At 53.2% G+C, this 24219-nt stretch overlaps 1 protein-coding gene across 6 annotated transcripts in view; it reads right to left on the bottom strand.

Annotated features, from left to right (window-relative positions):
- Positions 1–8074: 8074 nt before the first annotated feature.
- MYOCD (myocardin) overlaps positions 8075–24219 on the bottom strand; it is a 265246-nt gene continuing 249101 nt past the window's right edge. For 3 of the 6 annotated variants that reach the window (XM_052808477.1, XM_052808479.1, XM_052808478.1), the window contains 9 exons: positions 23824–23985; positions 20219–20394; positions 19389–19514; positions 18622–18881; positions 18110–18263; positions 15987–16940; positions 12388–12501; positions 11359–11416; positions 8075–10720 (listed from right to left, as the gene is read on the bottom strand). In XM_052808477.1, coding sequence (XP_052664437.1) covers positions 10152–10720; positions 11359–11416; positions 12388–12501; positions 15987–16940; positions 18110–18263; positions 18622–18881; positions 19389–19514; positions 20219–20394; positions 23824–23985 — 2573 coding nt within the window. In that variant the 3' untranslated portion in view covers positions 8075–10151. The remainder of the gene's footprint in view (positions 10721–11358; positions 11417–12387; positions 12502–15986; positions 16941–18109; positions 18264–18621; positions 18882–19388; positions 19515–20218; positions 20395–23823; positions 23986–24219) is intronic. The other 3 variants (XM_052808482.1, XM_052808481.1, XM_052808483.1) reach the window with 3 other exon arrangements.

Raw genomic sequence — 24219 nt, 5'->3', positions numbered from 1 at the left:
CAATGTATCTTTATTAAAAAAGAAAAAAAAAGGTGTATAGTGTTCAGAAGCTGTGAAAATAGTGTAAGAACTGTACATTGTGAACTCTGGTTATTTTTTTTTCTTGTACCATAGAAAAATGTATAAAAATTATCAAAAAGCTGATGTGCAGGGATGTTGCCTTATTGTCTGTAAAATGGAGCTCAGGAACATAACTGCTTCAAAGAGCTTCAGAATATTTTATCTGGTATCCTGGTTTGACTTCCTCCTCTATTTAAGATATACATGGATCAGAGTGTTTATGTAATAGTTCTATCCTTTTGCCTGCAGGTCAGTTGTAATAAAACTAGGATGCGACTGTGACCTTGTTATTTTCATTTTGTAAGGTCAGACACGAATGGGAAGATTCATTAAAAGCTGTTGAAATACCTGGCTTCCAGGCCTTTCCTCCAGGTGGAGGCAGCTGTGCAGGACAAAAGCAGCCTTCAAAACTGCTATGCTAAATTTAAAAAAAAAAAAAAAAAAGTGTAGGGAGACCTGGATATATTTTCTTTCTTTGGAAGACTGCTGAGCCCTCTGAGCTATTGGGGTGCCTCTCAGGTGAGCCCTGTTTTCTGCACAGGAAGGTTCTGGTGGCTCAGGACACCTCATCCCTGTGAGGAGGGCAGGTAGCCGTGCCCACACTCTGGGGAAAGGGCAGCTGATGCTCACAGCCTTGCAGGCTTCTTTATTTTTGCAAAAGCAGTCAATGTCTGCAGAGTCCAGATGATCTAAGAGTAAGAAGTCCTGGGTAATTCCTGCTGCCAAGCCTCCTGGTGCTGGGATAAGTGTCTCTTCTGCCTGAAAGCCATGGAGGGCTTAGAGACTGTCCAGGCAAGTGGACAGAACTGGACCCCAGCAGCCCCACTGGGAAAGAAGACAGTGTCGGGGGAGAGGGGCTGGCCATGAATGCCTGTATTGCTCAAACTGGTTTGATGGGACCCCCCTAGGAGTGCCCAACTCAGTGAGGGGAGAGACAGAGCATACTGGCAGGGATCATTGGTCATACCACAGCTCAGGACCAGAAGTGCTTACAAGCGAGTGGAGTAACCTGACGTTGGCTCTTGCAGTGTCACTTCACTTGGAGGGTGACACTTTTGTCAAGAGAAGGGAAGGCAAATAACGGCGCTGAAGAAAGTCTTGTTGCGTAGAGATACATAGTGTGAAAGGTTAGTGGCAGCTGAAGTCTGTCAGTTTGCCTAAATTCGGTGTTTACACCACACCAACCCTTTTTCTGGAAGGTTCTTGTTGCCAGCACAATGCTTTGGACATTTTTGTACCACCTGCTGTCCTCACTCTTCAGCCAGAAGCCAAGATCCCTGATTTGGTGGTCTCACGGTAGAAGACAAAATCTGACCACACACCAGTGAGAGTCCTTCCCTGCTGGGCAGACACTGGAGGACCCAGCTCCTCACCTTGCAGCTCCTTTTTCCATGAATCGGAGCTGCTCTGGGATTCTGTACCTTTTGCACTGCAACCTGCCTTTGCATCCTGAGATTTGTTCTCGAGGAAACTGTCACAGATGAAAGAAGCTGGTGGCTGTATGCAAGTCCACCTGCACATCCCTGCACTGGGTATTCCCATGCTCTGAAGGAGGCAGAGGATTCCTCTTGTGTCTTTTACCCTATGACTGTGTGACATGCAGAAGGGACTGTGTTTGCAGCCATTTCAGTTCCTCCCAGTTATCCCTTGTTGAACTCGTGCTCAGTTTTTCCTTCTGCGGACTCTTTTCCTTGCTTATTTGCACTTCACTGCCTTCACTGAGGACCCCCGTTGTCATTGTGTCACTGCTGAGGGTGGTACAGAAAACCTCCGACCCACATCCCAGATGCTGCTAGTGTCTCAGACAGGACCCACACCTGCGCAGTGCCACTGTTGTGCTCCTTTGAGCCCTTGGACAATTCCAACATTCCTTGCTTGAGTGATGTATGATGGCTTTCTCCAAACCCAGGGCTGGGAGTCCTCCTACGGGCATCATGACCAGGTCCATATGGCTCGACTGTGGCTTCTCCCTCTGTGCCACAGAGGCTCTGAAGCTGCCCTGGTTTCGGTACTCGGTGCCAAGGCTGAGGAGCAGAAGTTTTAGGCAGCCTCCAGGTAGACTTTGAGCCATTGACCACTCTCTCTGTGCCCAGTGGTCCAGGCTGGCACCTCATACCAATTCCTCACACCATTATGCGCACTTGCATGGCTGAGGAGCAGAAGTTTTAGCCAGCCTCCAGGTAGACTTTGAGCCATTGACCACTCTCTCTGTGCCCAGTGGTCCAGGCTGGCACCTCATACTAATTCCTCACGCCATTATGCCCACTTGCATGGCTGAGGCACTTCTCTGATCTTCACCAAGCATTATGTAGCATCCACAAAAGCATACTATGGTCTGTTATGATTATTATATGTCTATGGAACTCCAAGACCAGCTTTGAGGTTCAGATGAGTTCAAACACATCCCTGCCTGGACCCAAGCAGTATGAATGCAGATGTGCACCACCACCTATTCCTGTCAGGAGCACTTTGATTTGTGTGGTCTGTATTTCCACTGATCTTCTGCTTGGCTTCCCCCAGCCTTCATCCCATCCTCTTGTCCCCCTTTGGTGGCCAGGTAAGTATAAATGAAGTGCTCAGACCTGGGTTAATATCACAGGTGCTGCTTAGAAAAAAGTTCCATTTTCACTTTGTGTCCTGATACAAATCACAAGTGCGGTCATTGGTTTGAACATGTTAAAGGTCCAGGGAAAGAAGGAGTGGCTGCTCTGATGAATAAGAAAAGAAAGCAGCTCTTGACTTTTTCCATTAATTTTAAAGCTGTGTGAATGCTTGGAGAACAGCATGAAGCACAAACTCCCTCTTCTGGAGATACACAGCACCATTGTTTTATTGGGAATAAAATAGCAGAGCAGGCTGGCTGGCTGAACTGTGGGGTATCTGCCAGACAGTGTGTGACTAAAAGCCATTATCTTTGCATAAATCCCAGATGGAAGAGCTGAGCAGGCACTACTGTCAAGAGAAAGTGTCATCTCCAAACAGCAAATCTCTGCTCAGCTGCACCAGAAGAGCTGGGATGTTACTCTGCAGGTGTAGCTGTGCTAACAGTCCCAAAAGCACATGCACGCTCAGAAAGTGGGAAGGCTGAAAGGGTTTGGTGTGTATAGAAAGGCCATCTACTCACACTAGAGAAGATGTGCTTGCTTGCAAGGTTGTGTGTATTAAACTCTATGGTATCCGTGTGGGTGTCCATGCTTGTGCTTGTGTGGGTGCAGACCTCAGAGCTACACCGAAAACCATCAGACAAGGTGCTTTGTGTGAGCCTAACATCTCTTTGGATACTAGACGCCTGCTCTGGCTCATTGGCAGTTGTGTCCCATTGTCCTGCCCAGAGCAATTCTGCTCTGTCCCTTCTTTTCCCAAATTTGGTCCATGCTCAACATAAGAAGTCAGCCGTCTCAGATAGAAAGACAAGAAGAAAATGAGGGGCAGTAAAATTCAGATGCCTCCATTTTTTCTATGCCTCTGGGAAGAAAATTTACTTTAGTGGCTCACCATGGAGTCAGCTCTGTCCCTCAGCCTGTGAGGAATGCAGTTTGTTGGATAGAGATGGAGCTAGCCAATGCTGCGTCAATCCAGATTATGTCCAGTCAGATTATTTTGAGAAGAGGGGGAGATCCTGCCTGACCTTCCAAGGAAAACAGGTTTCTCACCAGATTCATAATGGACTGAGAACCCATCTGCTGCAGCATACCAACAGCTTCATGATGGACTGATTACAAGTGATTTGTCTTGAGAAGCTGTTGTAGGTTTCTGAGACGATGAGAAGAAAAAGCTTCATTATAAGGCCCACCAGACATTTGCAGAACTGGTTCATGAGCCATCGAGTTTGTGACCACCTCTAATCCCACTGACCCAGGAGACATGCTGAAATCTCAGTGTTCCACAGAAACACAACCTCTGAGTGCTGCTCCATGTGATCAAGCACACCCTGGCCAGCTGAAGATGCTTTAAGAGAAAAAAATACCAAAACATGGAGAAAACAGTGATGGGTGCATGGTGGGAAGTTGTAACTCAATCTTCTGCGTACTGCAGACCACGGCCATTCTCCTGGTTCCCTGCTCCAGAATCCTGTGTTTCTTTCTTTTTCTCCCTCTGCACCTGGGTTTAGCTGGAAAAGCAAGAGGGAAGCAAATAAGGAAGGAGGACAGAAAGATTCAGATCCTGGGATTCCATATCACAGTGATTTCCTGAAGACATTTGAATCTGATCCCATTTTCAAGAGGTTGGTGGAAACCATCTTGAAATCCAGCCAATTCCTGCTTCCTCCAGAAAGGTCAGTGCAGCTGAAGCCACCTTTTTCATGGGATCACTGCCACATCAGTGTGTAATCTGAACGTAGGGGCATTTCCAGCAAGGGGTGCCAGATCCACGGCTTCGCATGGTGCTGACTGAGGTTGGCACCATGAAGAGCGATTACTTGGATGGGAGAGGTTCAAGTGTCCCTGGAGAAGGTGTTTTCTTACCAAATGAGCAATGCAGGAGATGATACTTTGTGGCCTCTCCTGAGGTCCCATGCTTTTGTAGCTTTGCAGCCCAGTAAATACCGTGGTGCTGCTGCTTGTATGATGCCACAGCCTTGTGCTAAGCTAGCAAAAGGGGTCTCAGGACTTGTCAGGCCTCGTCTGAACTAGTCTCAGCCTGCTTGGAGCTTTGCTTTAGCTTGTTTAGCTGTAACAGCAATTACCTAATGACAAGATGATCATTACTTGCTTTGTTTTAGCTCTCCTACAATTGTGTGATGTAACACACTGTTTTGTGTATATTTTTTGTAACTAATAGCTAGTAATAACAGGTAGTTCTTCTGTGTATAAATAACTATCTATGCCTCTATAGTATAATGCACTGTGGAGGACTACAGGCACGGGATGACAGCAGGGGCCTGAAGGAACAGGCACAGGATGATGCCAGGGGCCCCAGGGCCATAAACACCTCATCAGTGGCCAGTCACTGGCCATCAAAGGAATGTAACTTGGGGGGTAGGGTAAAGCCAGCCTTAAACAAAGAGAACAAAGAACAAGCCTCTGGCATATGTAAATCACACCAACTACAGTAAATTCAGATGTAATCTGGAGTTATATACCAAGGAAGAACGAGCATGTTAGCAGAGGTGTAAAAATTACCCTGGTTTCCTACAGCCGACTGTAGAGTGAGGAGGAAAGCCCCATCAATATCAATATCTTTGCTTCTCCTGGCAAAGACTGAGGGTGCTGACACATGCCATGGCACCCCACACCCTCCTCCTCCAGGCTGAAAGCCCCAGAGAGGTAGTGAAGGTGAGCAGAGCCCCCCCAAAAAGGTGGTAGGTACAAGGAGGTCTGTGAGCATTGATTTTAATTGTATGTAACAGAAACTGTCATTGTAACTGGACTAAAACTATTTTTTTGATTCAATTCTTAAGACGTTAATGAAACTAACAATAAATTCATGACTTTGTATAAAAGCATGTTTCCTTTTGCATGCAACAAAATTTTGAGTGTAAGAAATTGGTAGGGATACAAGGAACTTGGTCCCTAACTTGCATGCAATGAGTCGGTAGAAGCTTGAGGGTGGGAGTGCTGTGATAAAAAAAAAAAAAGCATCTCTATGAAGGCCATCTTGTCCTCCTGTGGGTAAGCCAAGATGTGCAGATAGCTCTGGTGATCTCAAAAAAAATTGGCCATGCAGCTGTATCACTACCAATGCTCCGGGGTGAAAAAGTGTCTGAGCTTTAAAACCACATCAACTATGCTGAAGCCCGCTGAGAACCTCAGTGCATCCTGCAGAGCCAGAAGAAGTCCTTCTTCTTTGGTGCCCTCCTTTTAGGTGTTGCAGATATGGGAGTCACCCATGCATGGGTGAGGAGTGGCCCTGGTCCACCCCCAGTGAGACTGGGTGAAAGGAGGATAGAGGCTCTGGGGGAACTGGCCAGGGATGAGCAAAGGGATCTGGATGGGTGGTGAGTGGCAGTGTGCTCAGAGAGGGGTGAGAGGTGGTCCTGTGCTGGTTAGCAGGTACAAGGGGGCTGTACACACTGGTGCGGGAGGCAGTGGGGGGCTCTGTGTGGGTGATGAGGTGCCAGGGCTGCCTGTATGCAGGAGGAGCCCAAGGGGCCCCTGCCCGGCGGGCAGCTGGTGAGGGCTGGGCTTGGAGCTGCTGTGGGTGTGGAGGTGGCATTGGGGTGCAGTGGGGGGGTTCTTGTGTGGGTGTCACAGGGATGGGGTGTTGGTGATGGGATGGTGGATGCTGGTGTGGGTGTCACAGGGTGATGGGGTGGTGGTGGAAGGCACTGACAGCCGTGGCGCTGGGCTCTGGGGCTTTCGGTCCCCCTCATGCTGCAGGTGTCTGTGATGGGTACATGCAAGTTCCTACCTCTGCAACCTCCTCATCCCACACACCTCTCCCAGGGCAGAGGGTACCCCTGCTGAGCCCAGAAGGGCTGAGAAACAGGTGTTACCCCATGTCACTGGGGAGGGAAACTGTACCTAAAACATGGTCTGTCTCGATCTGGGAGCTGGTGGAAAGATGCTGTTGATGTCTCAGTGCCTCTTGTGGAGGAAACACTGAATGGTGCACTGAGCCAGGCATCTCACATTTAAAAAACTTGCCAAAGGCATGAAAAATGTTAATTTGACTCTTGGAACACTTTTTGGCTTTTTATTTCCTGTATTTTTCAGGCAGGAAGGCCCAGGGACAGTGGCATATCACTGGAATCCTCCAGCTTGGTGACAACAGGAAGGAAAACCCCAGGACACTAAATCCCTTGGGACAGCCTGTGTGGGAAAATCACCCACACATCAAAGGCTGAGTGTAGACTACCGCAAGGCAATGGGACGGGAGACCATGTCCTGTCCTGCCAGCACAGCCAGTGCTTTCTCAAGAGGCTGCTCTGGTGGGGCTGGAGAACGGATGGCTGGGGCAGAGCTGAGCTGAGGTCTTCTCCAGGCAGCAAAGGATCTCTGCTGCAGGTATCCTTCAGGGCCTGGAAGGAGAACTTAGGAGACCCTGCGATCCCTCCCTCTGCCCCACAGCAGGACCTTGGTCTGGACTCAGCCTCCATAGATGCTCTGCTCCAAAACTTGGCACCTGACAAGCATCTTTCCTGCACTTTAAAGCTGTGACTCCCTGTACCATGCGACCTGCTCTTTGCCTTTTACAATGGGAGACCGGCGGCACGTCCTCCCAGCTCCTCTTCTGCATGTTGAACAACACAGGCAGGTTTTCCTCAATGGGCAGACGGGACAGGTGAGTGCTCCAGTCCACCAGTATTCCTGAAACAATCCTAGACTGAGGCTTGTCTTCTCATTCTCTAACCATAACTTGGCTCAGTCCAGGCATTTTATCACAGCACGCTTAGTTGCAGGGTGTAGAGATTAAAAGATGTTCATAGGAACTAGTCATTTTTTCACCTATATCTTTTCAGATTCACTTCTGCAGTGTCTCAAGATCATTTCACTTTTTAAGCCCATCTGTGGACACACAGGCAGCCCCTCCCTGCAAACAGGTAGGTGAATGTCCTCGGAACCCTTTTTTAACCAAAGGAAAGATGCGATGAATCTGGAAACTGGCACTAATGGGTACAGGGGAGAAGGAGCCAGGGTACCCCCGGGGAGAGGTCTCCAGCCTGCTCTGCGACTCACCTGCGGGCAGCGGGAGGTTCAGCTGCAGGGAGAGCTCTGCCCGTGCTCTCAGCGTGCCCTGTGGCCAGCAGCCCACTGCCGCCGGGAGCTTGGCTGCTGGAAAATGCAAAGGGGTTTGAGCAGGGTGCCAACCACTGCCTTTGAAGGGGACAAAGGAGGAGTGGGGTTTGCAGAAGAACAAAGTGAAACCTAAACCAACAGAAGAAAAAGCCTTCAGAAACAGGAGACTCCAGCTATCTTGTTTAGAAGTCTTCCAGGAGAAATTGTTGCTGTGAAAGAAATACTTCTGCTCTTGCAAGGACTGTAGCTGTCCCAGGGCACGGATCTGATGCCAAATGTTTGCAGCTGGGACAGCTGTGGCTGCCCCAGCCCGTGAAATCAAAGAGCAAACTGCAAGCAGAGTGGCAAGACAAAGGGGTTTTTAATAATGAATGTGTTGCTGGTAACATAGGTAAGGAAATGTGCTTGCTTACAAGTTTGAAGCTGACAGCATCCCTTTAAATAAGGAAATACATTTGCTGAGAGGAGAAAGTTACCTGGAAGGCCCTGTACAATGATGCAGTGTAGCAGCTAACACTACTCTGTTTCAAGTGCTATTAATATTCTCCATGGACCGGCTTTGAAAAATCTCTCACTTAGAAAAAGGACTTCTTTAAAAAAAATGCAACCTGTGATTGTCTATCCTAGCAGTGCACTGTGACCATTTGTACAATAGAAAAGTGGTGCTTTAAATAGTGACTTGAAAGCTACTGCCATGTGCTTTATACAGCATGCAACAACACCACAAACTGGAGACACAGCAGGGGCTGCAGAGCCTCCTCCAACAGCTCCAGCATCCCTGGGAGGAGTGTCCCACTGGAGCCACGGCCACACTGCCCGCAGGCCCCTCACGCAGGATCTCCTCCCCAGCTGCTGCATCTCTGATGTGCTGTCCTTCCAGTAACACAAATATTAAATACGCTCAGTCTGTAAATAGTTTAACAATCTTTGTCAGCAACAATATTTACTTTGGCAAAACCAGAATTGCAAAGAAGTAGACATGTCCGTCAAACAGTCTGCAGCAAGTTCTTTGGTGGAAGCCAAGAAGTGAAGCAAAGGCTCCTTCTCGCTAGAGCCTGAGGAAGTATATTGCACAGAGACTCATAGGAGAAATGCTGGTGACTTCAAATGGGAGGCATCACTGCAGGAGAGCATCCATCTCTGCCAGCTTCAGGAGAACTAGCTCCTCCAGGCTCAGTGATTCACAGCTGTTCTCCAGATGGCCTTGCTCTGGACCGAGTGAACAGTGATGCTGGAGTAAACTCGGGAAGAAGGGGATGACTGCTGGGGATCAAGGAGGAATGGGAAGAAGGATGGAGGGATGGATGACAGAGGAGTGGAGGCAACAAAGGCAGATGCTCACACAAAACCACAGCCATGCAAGGGCCCACTCAGCCCTGCCCCACATGCCGGTCGCTGGGTGTCCGTTTCTGGCTTCACCTGCTTCCAGGTCATGCAAGGTGGTGGAGATCCATCCTGACTTCTGGCTGTGCAAAGGACAGCCCCTCCAAAGCCTGGCTGTATTTTCCATACAACTTGCTCCTACCTTGGACCAAAACACATTACACATCTCTTCGTCTGTACCATACTAGCTGGGATGCAGCAGCTCCACTGGGATGCCACGTCCCTTTGATACCTGCACCTGCAGCCTGAGCAGCTGCCTCCAATGTCCAGAGCTTTCTGCTCCAAGGTCACAGGCTTCAGCCTGATTCAGTTCAGACTGCAGCTGCGATGGCTCCTGGGCTTTCAGCCCCCTAGGCACCATGAGGACATGATGAGGTGCTACCATGAACATGGTGGTCTCCATCCCTCATCCACCTGGAGCAGAGCTGTGCAGGGACTGAGCAACATAGCTTCAGGGGCAGGAGGCAGGAAGCAAGGCGAGCCTGACTGTACGGAGAAGTGTGCTTGTCGCTCTGGCTGGGCAGAGCCTCCCTGCTCCCACAGCCCCTGGCCTGGTCATGGCCAAGATGAGCCCAGCAGGATTGCCTAAAGGGCTGGACAGGCAGGAGAGTAGAGGAGAGGGCAGTAATGGGCTCTCCTCTGCATGATTTCCCATTGCTGCCCAGGTGAGGTTTCCTCACTACACAGTTTTGTCACGAGCTGCTCCAGTTCTCATGAGAGTGACTGATAAAACTGGGGGGGAAAAAAGATAAAAGAAACAAAACTGAAGTTCTTGTCAATCTAAAGAAGTGTTGTTAAAGGCACTGTTGTCCTCTGTGAGGACGTGTCGGTGGAGGAAAACCAAAAAGTGCCAGAGCTGTAGTGCTGTCAATTTGCAGTAACTGGAAATTTGAACAAGTTTATATGCTGGGAAAATAACTCCAGTTTCCCCTGGATGTGGCACGTTAGCCCTGTGTGTTCTTTGGCGTGACAGAAACACTGTGCTGGCTGCTGCAGGCTTATCATGTCCTGCCTCCACCACTCTCCCTTTCACCACTGCTGCAGGTGCAGGTCCATGCTGGTGTTTAGATTGAGATCAGTAACATCTAGGAAATCAATGTTGAAGATGCTGGGACCCGCAGGGGTGAGCGAGCCAAAGCCAGTGGCAGAGCTGGGGGGGGTTAGGTCCAGCCACTCCATTGTTTCCCACGGAGACTCAGTGAAACTCATTTGTAAACCAGAGCTGTCGGCAGGGGAAGGGGAGAGCTGTGTTTCCATGGGCGAGAGAGGAGTCTGTAAAATCTCCTGGGAGGTGAGCAGTTCATCTGCAGCTTTGCCAGAGAACCCCTCTATCATCCCTTCGAAGTGGGACTCTTCTCCCCCCATCTTCAGCAGCGCGATTTCACTGACTCTCCCCAGGGGACTGTGGGCATTCAGCAGGACCTCGAGGTGAGCATCGCTGCTGCCTGGACAGTGCTCAAAGGAAAGCTGGGCTGAGGAGACCTGCTCGAATGGGGCAGATGACTTCGGGAGTGAAGCGCTGGAATTCCCTGTAGACACCGTTATCTGAGGTACTTTCTGGAGGCAGGACCGATCTTCCTTGGCATTGGCTGGCATTTCTGTCAACGAATGAGAGGGGTTTGAGGTACTCTGGCACTGCTGGGCACAGGGGCACCACCGCAGCCCCCCAGCCTGGCTCTTGGGCATGCCTACGGAGACCTGCTCTCCACTCAATCCCCTTGGCATTGCTTGCCCACCCTCCCTGCGGGAAATCTCACATGTTCCTGGTTTCTGACCTCGACTCCCCTGGTTTTGGACATGGTCCCTAGAGCACGAGCACTGGCAGCTGTCCCCACGGGGCTGAGCATGGATTGTGCATGGGAAAGACAGCACTTTGCATAGGGGAGGGCACTGGCAGGACTGGGAAAGGTGGGGGACAATGGGATCTCTGCGTGGGGAAGGTGCTGGCAGTGCTGTGCACAGGGCTGCTGCCCTGCTGTCCCTTCTCTCTGTGCAGTCTGCATAGGCGATAACCAAGCCCAGACCACCCCACCGGCTCTGCATGTGCAGAAGCAGGCTCCCAGAGGGCCAGTATGTTTTTGGATTCAATCTCAGTGTCTGCTGGCACAGGGAGGGCAAATGAAAGCTGTACTCAACTCAGACAGCCCTGCTGGGGTGCACAGAGTGCACTGAGCCCCACAGACGGATGCTGGCTTGGAGGGGAAGCCCTGGAGGGGAACAGGGAAGCAGTGCGTACCTCCGCTCTCAATCAGCACGTCCAGGAGCTCGTCCATCTGCTGACTTCGTGTCATCTGCTGCAGCAAACGACAAAGAGGAGAGTAGAGGGCGTTAGGAGGGGAGCCCCTCCAGCCACAAGCTAGGTAGGTGGCTCCAGACCCCACAAACGGCTTTCTCCCATGCAGGAGAGATGCCACTCCAACACTGGGCTGGCAGCAGCGTTCAGGTGAGCACTGCAGGAATCTGGGACAAGCATGGTGGATACGGGGAGCACGGCGCCAGGTTCCCCCCACCCTGCTGCTGACCCTCTGCTCAGTGGCCACCACAGACTGCCTCTTCCTGGGGCTGTCAGGACACACCAACTCTTTGGACCCAGCACCTTGCACTGGCATGTGCCTCCTTGCACTCCCTGCAGCTCCCTGGGGGCAATGCATCTTCATCCTCCTCTCCCTGACTGGAATCTGGAAGGACTTTCTGCACACCTCCCTGCCAGCCAGCATAAGCCCATTTTTATCACTGCCAACAGCATCACTCCATTTTCCTAAAGGCACCATCATGACCGTTACTGAAGCTGCTGCCAGACTCTCACAAGAAGTAAGGGGTTCATGGGCAATGGAGAGTCCTCCCTGTGGGAACAGTACTCCAGAGTAAGGCTAAGCGAGGCAGATGGCATTGAGCAGGGCACTTTGCTAATGGGCTAAAGAGGGAAGGTGAGGTTTCCCGGTGACTTGGGAATGCTCAAGAGTGTTTCTCACATAGTGAGTACACTGAAGTCCTGGTATATTTGTGTGCGATGTCAGGACCCCAGGGTGGACTGGCACCTTTCATCAGCACAGAAGATGCTATCCCATCCAGCATGGTGTCTGACTGCTTTGTGGCAGTCATTCAGCAACTAACTCTTCAAGAAAATCCCATGCCTTGTGGAAACAGACCTGTCCTACCCAGAGACCCCAAAATGGGTTGTAACTCCTGCAGATGATTTGTATTAACCACAGAAGAACAGCCTGTGCAGCCCTAGCCCTATAGAAAATAAAAATAACGCAGTTACCTGCTTTACTGCATCCTCATAGGGTGGAGGCTGCTTTACCTCTGAGAGGGCTGGGCTTGACTTACAAAAACTTGGGGATGGAATAGAAAACTTTTGACCTGCCTGCGTAGCCATCTGCATGGGGGAAATACAGGGAAACGGAGTCAATGCACAGGGAGGCATGGCAGGAGGCCCAGCTCTCTTTCACCCCTGTTGAAGCTAGTGTGGTGCCAGGGAAACTAATGATTTTGTGGGTCAAATCAGCTTAAACAAAGTGCTGGCCTCTGGGCAGGAGAGAGGGAGGTAAACTAGTTCCGTCAGGCTAGCTCTGAGACCCAGGGCCAGGCTGACCTCCGGTCGCTGCTGGAGCACAGGCATGATGCCACAGAGCATCCTGGTGCTCAGTCCAGCCATGAACGTGCAGAGCAAGGGGGAGGGAGCAACAGGCTGCTGGTGGTCGGCTGCACCCAGCCAGTGATGCAGCGCTTCCCCAGCTGCCTCCCAGCCCCTCTGCTGGGGACCCTCTCCATCACTGCCTGTCCAGAGGCATCTCACAGAGCCCGGGCCAGGGAAGACCACTCAAAAGAGTCACTGCCAGGTCAGCACCTAGGCTTTCCCTGTGCTTGTGCCAAATACCTGCATATCAGTGCCAGCTTTTTGCCAGTCCCCCCTTCTAGGAGGGACCTCATCCCCATGCTGTGCCCATCACCTCTAGGCCCTTGTGTGCCCTTCCCCACTGTCTGGCCACAGCTGCCTCGTCCCATAAGAGCCAGTGCCAGCGGATGAAGCATGGCCCCAGCAGGTGGGTCGGATCCAGGGCAGCAGTGAGGCCACTCAGCTTGGTCATGCACATCCTGGCCACCTTTCTGCAGAGGGCGGCTGGGAGGAACAGTTTCCCTGGTTTGTGGGGGACAGCACTCCAATGCTGGGCACAGAGACAGAGCTGTTGCTGAAGAGGGATCCTTGCCCCTGGGAGCCCCTTGCAGGCAGCACAGGAATGCCCAGGATGGGTGGTGCCACAGCCAGCATGAGCTGCAGGACACCATGGGGCCATCCCCTCTGTATGCCTCTTGTGCTCAGGCAGTGAGGAAGGAGCTGGAGATGCCCCCAAGATGTTGCTGCTCCTTGCTGATGCTCACTGATGGCTGCCCAGTCGTCCAGAGCAGCCCTGCTGCCTGTCTTGGAGTATCGCCTCACAGCACTGTGTTCCACTGCCTATTGCACCCACAGCTCTGCCGCATTGCCCAGCTCACCTCTACAGCTCCATGCTCCACTGCTGACGTCACCCACTGCAGCCCACTGCATTCCCTGCTCTCTGCCCCACTGCTCATCTTATCCACAGCACTGCTCCCCATTGCCCAGCTCACTCAAAGCAGTGCTCCCCACTGCCCATTTCACCCCAGCAGCAAGCTCCACTGCCTGCCTCACCCCAACAGCACTGCACTCCACTGCCCATCCCACTGGCAACACTCTGTCTCTCTGCCCGTCTCACCCTAAATTGCTCCCCACTGCTCATTTCACTGGCAGTGCTGTGTGCCAACTGCCCATGTCACCTATCTCACCGTCCTCTGAATGGCTTAGAGACAACACTGCACCCCACTTTCTGCCACCTCGCAGCACTGCACCCCTCAGTGTGCTAACTGCGGGAATGTGATTTGTGTGGCTGTCACTCTGCTGTGCAGCTGTTGTGCACTCAGCGTGCACTTCCTGAACATCTCCCCTGAATGCAGTGTGCATGCCTTGCACCACTGTGTGTGTTTTACAGACTGTATAATAGGTGTTGCTGCTGCCTGGGAAACCCTGGTAGGGTGTTGCGATGAATTGGGGCTGCGATCAGCAGCACCTTGTGCTGCTTTTATGTGTTAGCAGCATGTGCCTCTCTCCAAGCTTTTGTACCTGTCCAGAGGGCTGAGTGAGGAGTGGTGGATGCTGAAGGGACGACTCTCTGCTGTGTTGGTTGCCTGGTGGGGAGGCACAAGCTCTATCTGACTGCAGATCCCAGTTGCAAGCCCTGCTCTATCTTCCCAAGAAAAGGCTTTCCATATGACTGGCTGTTCTGGTTTCGGCTGGGATAGAGTTAATTTTCTTTCTAGTAGCTGGTATAGTGTTATGTTTTGGATTTAGTATGAGAAGAATGTTGATAACACACTGATGTTTTTAGTTGTTGCCAAGTAGCGTTTAGACTAAAAGTCAAGGATTTTTCAGCTTCTCATGCCCAGCCAGCAAGAAGGCTGGAGGGTCACGAGAAGTTGGGAGGGGGGGGCACAGCCAGGACAGCTGACCCAAACTGACCAAAGGAATAATCCATACCATGTGATGCCAGGCCCAGTATATAAACTGGGGGCAGTTGGCCAGGGTGGGGCAGATCGCTGCTTGGGAGCTAACTGGGCATCAGTCAGCGAGTGGTAAGCAATTGCATTGAGCATCACTTGTTTTGTATATTTCAATTCTTTTATTATTATTATTGACATTTATTATTATTATTATAGTTATTTTCTTCCCTTCTGTCCTTTTAAACTGTCTTTATCTCAACCTACGAGTTTTACTTTTTTTCCCAATTCTCAACCCCATCCTACTGGGTAGAGGGGGAAGTGAGCGAGAAGCTGCATGGTGCTTAGTTGCCGGCTGGGGTTAAACCACAATACCGGGGTAACTGCCTTCCTTCAACCCAGTGGTCAAAATCCTTCACACACTGCTAGGAGCTGCAAAGGCTCAGCAAGATGCTGAAAAGCCCTGCAACACTGCACTGGGGCTCTCCCAGGGGTGTAGGACCTGTGCCAGGGCTCTCCCACGGGCTGAGGGATCTGTGCTGGTGCTTCCCTGCTGTGGATAGAGCTGTGCCAGGGCTCCATGGGGCAGGGGGAGCTGTGCCAGGTCTTCCCTAGGGTGGAGAGGGCCGTTCCAGGGCTCCATGGGGCAGGGGGAGCTGTGCCAGGACTCCCCCAAGGGCACAGCAAACTGTGCCAGGGCATCCCCCTGAGGGGAGAGGCAGCTGGGTTAGGGCTCTTTTAGGGCAGAAGAAGTTGTGCCAATGCCCCCCCAGGGCAGAGGGAGCTGTGCCAGGACTCCTCCAGGGGCAGAGGGAGCTGTGCCAGTGCTTAACCAGGGGCAGAGGAAGCTGTTCCAGTTCTCCCCAGGGCAGAGGGAGCTGTGCCAGGGCTCCATGGGGCAAAGGATGCTCTGCCAGGACTCTCCCAGGACACAGGGGGCTTTGCCAGTGCTCACCCAGGGGCAGAGAGTTCTGTGCTGGGGTCTCCTGGGGAAAAGGGGAGCTGTGCCAAGGGTCCCCCAGGGCAGAAGGAGCTGTGCTAGGGCTGAACAGGGCATGGGAGCTGTGCTGTGTCCCCCCAGGGCAGTTGGGTGTGGTAGGAGCAGGGATGCCCAGGAGGTGCCCTGCAAAGGACCCTGTGGTGCTATCACCTTCCAACCCGTTGTCCATCTGGGATACTCTGTGCCTTTCCAGGCAGCCCCACATGCTGCCATGCCCCCCTGGGTACCCACCCTCGGTGCCAACAGTCCTGGTCTGATAGGAAAGGACTCAAACTGGGATGTTTGACTGACTGCCCACAGACACCAGCACATTCACCACCGCGATGACATATGGGGTGCTCTCCACTTACCGATGCTGTGCGAAGGCAACTGTTGGTCTGCGGGGACCCACTGCGCCCTTCTGCCTGTGAGCTGGGGGACACCGAGAGGAGATAGTGGCTGTTGGGGGATGGCGGCAGGCTGATGTGCTGGGGGCTCTTTGCAGCCCCGAGCGGAGAGTGCTGGGGGGAGCACTGTGGGCTCAGGAATGTCGAGGAGGTGAGGGTGCTTTGCCCTGCAGGCTCCAAGCAGTGACTATTTACAATGTGAGGCAGCTGCGGCACCCCACAGTTACTTAACTTATCCGAGCTGCTGGCTTGGCCTTTCAAGGCAGTTTGTTTGGATGCAAATGGACAGCTGGACACTGCGTTTTCTTGCTTGATGGGGACACCAAAGAAATGCTGAGCAGTCTGCTGCTTATCCTCAAGGCCATTGCTTCTCTTTCGCTTCTGGAGCTGCATTCGTAGCTCTTCCACCTGCCTCTGTTCTTGCTGTAGCTTCCATGTCAGTTCATTGATGACCTTCTGCTTCTCCACCAGCATCTTGTCTTTCTCTGTGTCAATCCCTTCCAGCTCCAGCTGGATGCTCCCTCCATTCATGCTGCTCATGAGGCTTTCTTCAGCACTGCCATGAACTGGAGATGGCTGGAGACCGAACTGTGGAGAAGACATGGGCCCATCATTGAATGTGTCTGGCAAAGAGCCGCTCACAGAGAGGTCGGAGGAGGCTGGAGAGATAGGTGGGGTGGAGCTGGTGCTGCCAAAGTGGTAGAAGCCATTTGATAACATGCTGGTGGAGGACTGTGACTGGTAACTTGAGAGGGTGCTTGTCGGAGTGACGGGGAAGGTGACAGTGGTGATCTCACTGAAGTTTGGCACTGCGTTGCTGCCGCAATCCTGGAAGGGCCGCAGCCGTTCCATCAGCGCTGTTTTGGTACCCGACACAGGCAAGCCTCGTATTCGGAGCTGCTGTCTCAGTTCTGATACCTGGAAGGAAAGTCACCAATGATCAGTCCCAATGGCAGATGAGCCCTTCAGAAACCCAGCATTTCTAACAAGGAGTCTCAGATCACAGGCTCCCAGCTTCCTGCTTTAAAGCTCTGACCCCCCAGGTGCTCACTGTCTCATCTGCAGTCACCATGCACAGCCCTGACCACCACACGTCCTGCAGGTTCTCGACCTTTCCTAACAGGAAACCTTCCTTCTTCCTCCAGGAACTGTGACCGCTCTCCATGAACCAGCAGTGGTCCTTGGGCCATGAAGGTAACTCAAGATTCCCTTCCTAGCAGTAGGTTTCTACATGAGCAGAGGACTTTCACACAGACTAACTGATGGCATCCTTTAGCTCAGAGAATGTGACCATGTACCTTGGAGCCAGATACTCCATGTTCAGGCATCTGCACATGGTTCAGGCGTCTGAGCTGGGGCATCGCTATGGCCAAACTCATGTTATTTCTACCTCATTTTATTTCTTTCTTGAATAATGAGTATTGCCCCCAGGTCTCTGCTCCTAAAAGGACTTGGCCTTCCCCATGGCTGAGGGTCCATTAGCAAAGTATAAAAGAACTTATGCTCTGCCTGTCTTGCCTACATGACAGATTTAGGTACTGTTCAAAGCAGCGCTCATAGCTGCAGACTCCAGGAGATACCTGCTTGTGCAGAGAGCTGAGCTGGCCTGGCTGCAATGACCACTGAGAAGCTGAGTCACTAAGTGGAGGCCATGCTGACCTCCTAGCTTCTGGCTGGTCTGCTAGCAGCATCCATGATGTCCACCATAAAACCACAGATGGTATGGACCCATGAGCTGCAGAAGCAGCAGCACAGAAGTCCTTTAGTCCTTGACCTGGTGGCCTGGCCTGCAGCCATCTCAAGTTATACTTAAGATTTGCTGCTACATGACCTGGACCAATGTGCCCCCACGCCACCTGCAGAGCAGCAAACCTATGTTTTCAGTTACCGTCGCGGTGATCAATTTCTGACCCAGTGTGATGTATTCCTGGGTTTGCTCACAGCATGGTGGTTCTGGTTTGCTGAGCTGTAACACGCGGTCACTCCCAGCCAGCTCAGCCTGTGGCACTACACTACACACTTCAGGGGTAGAAAAGCACATTCAGGCTATAAGATTCTGCTCCTGCAGTGACAAAATTTGCACTCACTTTCAGATCATCCAGGTTAGACGGCAGAGGGCCTGGCTTGATAGATGAGACACAAGTCTGGCCTGAAAAGGTGGTTTTCACAGGAGAAAGAGGGGTGTTGTTGACAGAAGTTGATGAAGAATTTGAACTTTTGACCATTTGCTCATTTGATTGCCTGAAATAACAAAGGAGATTTGGGGTAATTTATCTGTCCCCCTGGGGTCTCTGTGCCCAGCACACCATCTCTTTGCTCCCTTGGGACTGCTATCTCCTGTATGAGACCTGAAGGACTGCCAACCCCAAGGAAAACCAGAATGGGCTGTAAGGAGATTGCTGGTGACCCACCAGCAGGTCACAGATGCCCCAGCCAGTGCTCAAAGCCAGAATGGCTTTGCAGGAGACTGTGCTGTACCCAAGCTTTTATGTTTCACTTGCATGCGTCTATCCCCCTTGCACTGGCATAAATGAGTACAGTGGGGAAAATTTGGGAGAGAGACAGGACTAAACCCTGTTATTGGCACATTGCCACTCACTTTAGCTGGCCTTGGTGCATCCCTGGGTAGCTGAAGTGCTGCTGCTGTTGCTGCTGCTGCTGCTGCTGGCTGAGGATCTGGAGCTGCAGGAAGAGCTGCTGCTGCTGGAGGAGTCTGGCATATGCAGAATCCATGGGTGGAGGGGACTTCTCTGCCTTCTGGTCTGGAGGGATGTACTGGTGATACTTCAGCTTCTTCACCTTGGGTTTGGTGTCCTTGGGCTTTTTGTGACGGTTCTTGCTATCACTGGATGATTTGGACTGTTGGTCCAAGAAGGAAAGGAATTAGCTGGGAGAAGAGCTTCTGCCACGCCCGTGGGAACTCAGAGGCCTGGGGCAGAGCAAGGGTAGCTCCTGCCGGCACCCTGACACTCCAGCTCCAAGAGCTGCTGTGCCTGTAAGTGGGGGGATCCCTCAGGGCTGTGTCCCATCTCAGTTGTGCTGGACAGCACATGAGATGGAGAATGACCCTTCTCACCGGGAAGGTATTTCAGTGTTGCCTTATATCTCCTTCTGCTCCTAGCCCCAGGGGACGTTTCCAGTGCAGGACCTGAGCAATTGCCTCTAGCAAGGTGCAGTGCTACACCTTGTACCGTGACAAAATGAATCAAATTGTAGTTTTTGACAACATGGTTTGTCTCCCTGCATTATTCCAAGCCTTTAAGGCCAAACCCCCAGACCTCCCACACATGTGAGGTGCAGCACATGGGTACTTCAGGCTTGGACGCAGCCAGGTGCCCTGGGCTTGTTCAGTCGCACAGGCATTACCTTCACGGCGGAGGGCACCGGGAGGGTTGGGCTTTCCTGCCCCGCTGTCTGCTTGGGGCTGTCACACTGGCTGCCCTGCCCCGAGGCGGGGTCCGGTGCGTGGCCATCAGCACTGTGGGGGTGATCCTGCAAGGGAGAGGCGAGCCGTGCAGTGGGAGAGGGGATGTGGGGCCAGTGCCAGGGGCTGGCCGGCCCGGATGGCCTCTGCCCGCAAGGGGCACCTGGTACCCCATTCCCCCTGCCCCGTGTTGTCCCCAGTCCCCCAGTCCATCCCAGATGCCTCAGTCCCTCCCAGTCCCCCCCCATGTCTATCCCAGCCCACTATGCCCACTCTGCCAGGCTATCCCAGGCCTTTCTCAGACCTCTGTCTCCCCAGTACAGCCTAGTCTCCAAGCCCTCCCCATCCCAACTCAGCCCTGTATCCTCGTTCCCCCCAGGACACCACTGGCCCCTCAGTGTCCCCCGGACTAGCCCAGTCACCCCAGTCCACATCTGGCTGGCCCCAGTCCCTCTGGTCACCCCCCCCCCAGTCCGCTTCAGTTCCTCCCAGTCCATCCCAGCCCCTCCAGTCCGCCTCGGTCCCCTTCAGCTCACCCCGGTCCACCCCATCCCCCAGCCCCCCCACTCACGCCACCCTCCACCCCGGCCCGCCCCGCCCCGCCCCGGCGGCTGCAGTACCCGCGCCCGCCAGCAGGGGGCGCGGCAGCCCCGCCCAGCCCCGCGTCCTCCGGCGGGGCCGTGGGGCCCCCACGGGCAGGAGGCGAGTTCCGGCGCCCGGCCCCGGCCGTGCCCCCGCGCTCCCCGGGCAGGGAGGGTGCCTCGGGCCCTACCTGGGGTGCCCCGGCAGGGGCGGCGGGGGCTGGCTCCGGGGCCTTGGTGCCCGCCGCCAGCTCGGTGGAGCCCGGGGAGTCCTCACTCCTGGCCTGCTCCGGGGACAGCCCGTCGTTGCTGCTGTCCTCCTCGAAGGCGAAGGCATCAGCCGACTTGGGGAAGCTGACCTGGGTGCCTGGCGGGGGAGAGGGGGTGGCGGTCAGGGCCCTGCACTGGGCAGGGGGGACGAGCCTGACGGCGGGAGGGACGGGGTGAGCCTCGTGGCAGGCCTCCGTGCCTGCGCCCACCTCCTGCAGAGCTGGCCGTGGGCGAAGGACGTGGTGCTCAGAGAGCTCGGACGCCTCCTCCCGTCGCCAGCCATGCACAGGGGCAGCGCCTGGCGGTGCCCCCATGGCCGAGGCTGGTGGGAGAGGGGCTGGCGTCGGCTCCTGGCCTGTGCCGTGGACCATGTTACTCGGGAGCGGGAGAGAGGAGGCGTCCGAGGAGCCTGGCCTGTCAGGGGCAGGGGGCTTTCTGCAGGCAAGTGGGGCTGGCGCAGGAGTGGCTCTGCTATCCTGCCCCACCGCTGGGCTGAGATGGGGAGAGGGGTGTTAGCGTCGCCCTCTCCACCGGCTGAGCACCCCAACCACAAGCCCACACCACGCCTGGGATCCTGTCCTCAGCAGAAGAACTGAGGTTGAAATCCACCCAGAGGGTGACCCATCCGTTCATGGCACAAGAGCCAACATGAGTGGACCTGGCTGCAGCTGAATAGAGGCTTCCAGATCCTGTCTCTATCCACAGGCTTCACCCACACGACATGCTTCAAACCACCATTGCCTCCCTGATGGCCCCAGACATTGCTTCTCCCCCCTGCAAAGCTCCCAGCACGCTATCTCCTAGTCAGATGGGCAAGAGCTCTTGACCCCCAGCTTTTGCTGATAAATAAAGTGCTGAAAAAAAAAAAGGTCTCATGTGAGTCTCAGGAGGGCTGCAGGTCGGGGTAGAGGAAGGAGCAGCGCAGCCACGCTCGTAATCTCCTCATGCTCATGTCTGGCATTTGTCAGGCAGCCTGGCATGCCGATAGCGAGGTGACAAATGGGGAAATAGGAAGGGCCCAGGGACAAGCTTCCACCTGTCCCTGCTGCCGGTCTAGCAATGTGCGCCTTCTCACTGACACGCACCCTCCTGCTCTGACCCCTGCCCCTATCTGCAAGATAAGGGTTATCTTTGCTTGCTCCGGCTTGTGGTGCCAGGGTGGGCGAGGAAGCAGGGAGCCCTGGCTCCCTGTCCTGAGCTGCTGCCCAGCCACCATATGGGGTGGGGATATGAGATCAACTGTGTCCTGTGGAGACCCTCTCCTCCCTGCCCTCCAGGGCACAGGGCTCCTTATATGTCCCTGGAAATAGGGCCTGTCCCCTCTCTCTCAGAAACAGCACCCAAACTGGGTCTTCCCTGAGGAACTGCAGCACTGCATGGTCTCCCACCTGGGCTGGGTGGGAGCTTCTCCCCATGCCTGCAGACAAGCGTGGGCATCCTCTCTCTGGAAAAATGACACCAAGCAAGGGGGACTTGTGGATCTGCAAGACTCCCGCTGGGCTGGCATTTAATAAGCATGCATGGAGAAGTGGTGCCAAAACCAGGCGCCCAAGGGACCTTCAGGACACGGTGGCAGCCCAGAGCATGACAGGAATGTGCTGCATCCTGCTGCTTGATACCACGGGCCTGTGCCGGCTGGGGAATGCTGCCCTTATCTGTCCTGCTCTCACCCAGCCCGGGGCTGACCGTATTGTTTCACGATCCCATGTCTCTGCTGTAATCTCAGGCAGAATGGTGTTTGCTCGGGGCTGTTTCTAATGCACTGGGTATTGTCCTCTCAAGCGTATTGGACAAAGTGATGACAAGGACCTGGTAAAAAAGGGTTCTTATATCACTGCTCAGCTATGTAGGGCACTGGCGGCCTCCTGTCACTGGGACGTTAGGGCTTTCGGTTGGGGTCTGGCACTTTTTGCTCACCCTGCCGGAGGTGATTAGAGGAACACGTCAGCTGAACTTTCCACTGTATAAACAGTTGAGATTCCAAGGTTAAAGTAAAATGATTTTAAACCCTGTCATCTTTCTGGTATTGCAAAAACAAAAGGCTTAATGTTCAGCAGTGCCAGTACTCATCTCTGCTCTGTGTTCAGCCCTTCACCCCAAATTGTGAGCACCACAAGGTGCCTCTGACTCCAAAAATCAGCTTGAGGAGCTGTCAGCCTGGGGCTTCAAAGATGAGAGCTGCGAAACGTTGGACACGGAGCAGCTCAAGGGCCAGACTGGAGAAGCCGCTGTATGTATGCTGCTTACACTTCACAGTGGGAAAACCAAGAGCAGGAACAACTGCCAGGTAGGACAGAGCAGTATCTGAGCCTGGAATATTTCATGTCATTTATGCTGGTTTCTGAGATGAAATGAAAGTCAAAGTGCTTCCTGTTTCAATTCCCACTTTCAGCATCACTCCTGTCATTCAAAGACCCCTCCCTCCTGTCCCAGAGCCCTGCCACTGTCCCCCGTTTGCTCTGAGCCCCAGAACAGGCACTTAACGTGGGATTATGCCAATGGAAATAATCCCATGAATTGAGGAACCTGGAGCAACAGAACAAGCAGTTCCTAGGGGGCAGAGCATCTCTCAGTGCCTCACTAGAGACCCGAGGGCCAATTTGGACATGGAGAGATGGCCCCAGGCTTCAAAAATACGGGCTGCTGTCCTGGCACTGCAGGACCCTGCTGGCTTTCCTGCTCCTTTCTCTGCTTTTGGACCTCCCTGTCCTGGCAGTGGGCCCTGGTGAAATCTGAGTCACCTTTTTGCTTTGTGTCAGCTCCCACACCAGCCTCCCTGTGGCAGCATGGGGGAAATAATTACGGAGGATTCTGCCTCCCTCCTCTGGCTGGGGGGTAGGTGATGGAGGAAAACCAAGTTTAGGCATAAATCAAGCACTGGGTACTGGTAGGTAGGAGTGTACCCTGCTTTGGGGTGCAGGCTGCTTCTCATATTCCCCAGCAGTCTAGCACCCCCGGGATGCTTCCCCACCCCAACAATGCACCATCCTACTCTGTTGGGCCTTGCATACCACTAGCATCATTGGAAAAAAAAAAAAAGACAGACAACTGCAGCCTCGCTGAACTGGGGCCACTTCACCCCCACCTACTGGGATGTAGAAACTTGGCAGGGCACAACTTGTGGAATCCAGGCTGGCCTCACAACCACACATGTGCACCCAGGTCCTCTCCCACGCAAGGGAGGAAGGAATGTCCTGTAGTATCATTTATACACTCAAAGCCATGGGGAGGGAAGGGGTTTAAGAAGGGATGCTCTTTCTGAGGAGACATGGCTGAGCAATTCTCCATGTTTCAGTAGTATTGCTCTAAGAAGATGAGAGCTCTCTTTTCATAGGTCTGGATAAGATAGCATGGGCTGTGCTGGACTGTGCTGATTACTGTGAAAATAACAAAATTTAAGCAATAAAAGCAGCTCTTAAGTCCAGGTCGGTCACTTCCTGCAGTCACTGTTGTACATCCTCGTAACCTTGCCAGCCCCTGTCCCATGCCATGCATACGACATACCATGCACGTTCACTTCCACTACCTTTTATGGCCTCTTTCACAGCTGAGTCGACAGGAATAATATTCTTCTCCACCAGCTCCAAAGGACCCGGCCTGAGAGCAATCTTTTCATTGAGATCATCTGCCAGTCGGGCTCTTTTCAGCTTCATTTGAGTAGACTGAATGGACCCTTCTGCAGCTGAGTCTAAAAGGCCAAATGGAAGGTGTCAGTTAAGGACCTGGGGCATCTGTAAGCACAGTGCCCAGCAAGAATGTTCTTCCCCTCCAGCACAGCCTTTCTGGGCTGCGGCCAAAACCTAAGCATGGCTCAGTGCACAGCAGGAGCTGCTCTGGGGATGGGAGGATGGGTCTGGTGGGGTTTGGGACATGGGTCTTCCTCTGACCCGTAGGTCCAGGTTCTCCATTCCCAAGCAAGAGC

This window comes from Harpia harpyja, chromosome 14, assembly GCF_026419915.1.
Source record: "Harpia harpyja isolate bHarHar1 chromosome 14, bHarHar1 primary haplotype, whole genome shotgun sequence".
Lineage (NCBI taxonomy): Eukaryota > Metazoa > Chordata > Aves > Accipitriformes > Accipitridae > Harpia > Harpia harpyja.
This window is presented reverse-complemented; position numbering and strand designations above follow the sequence as displayed.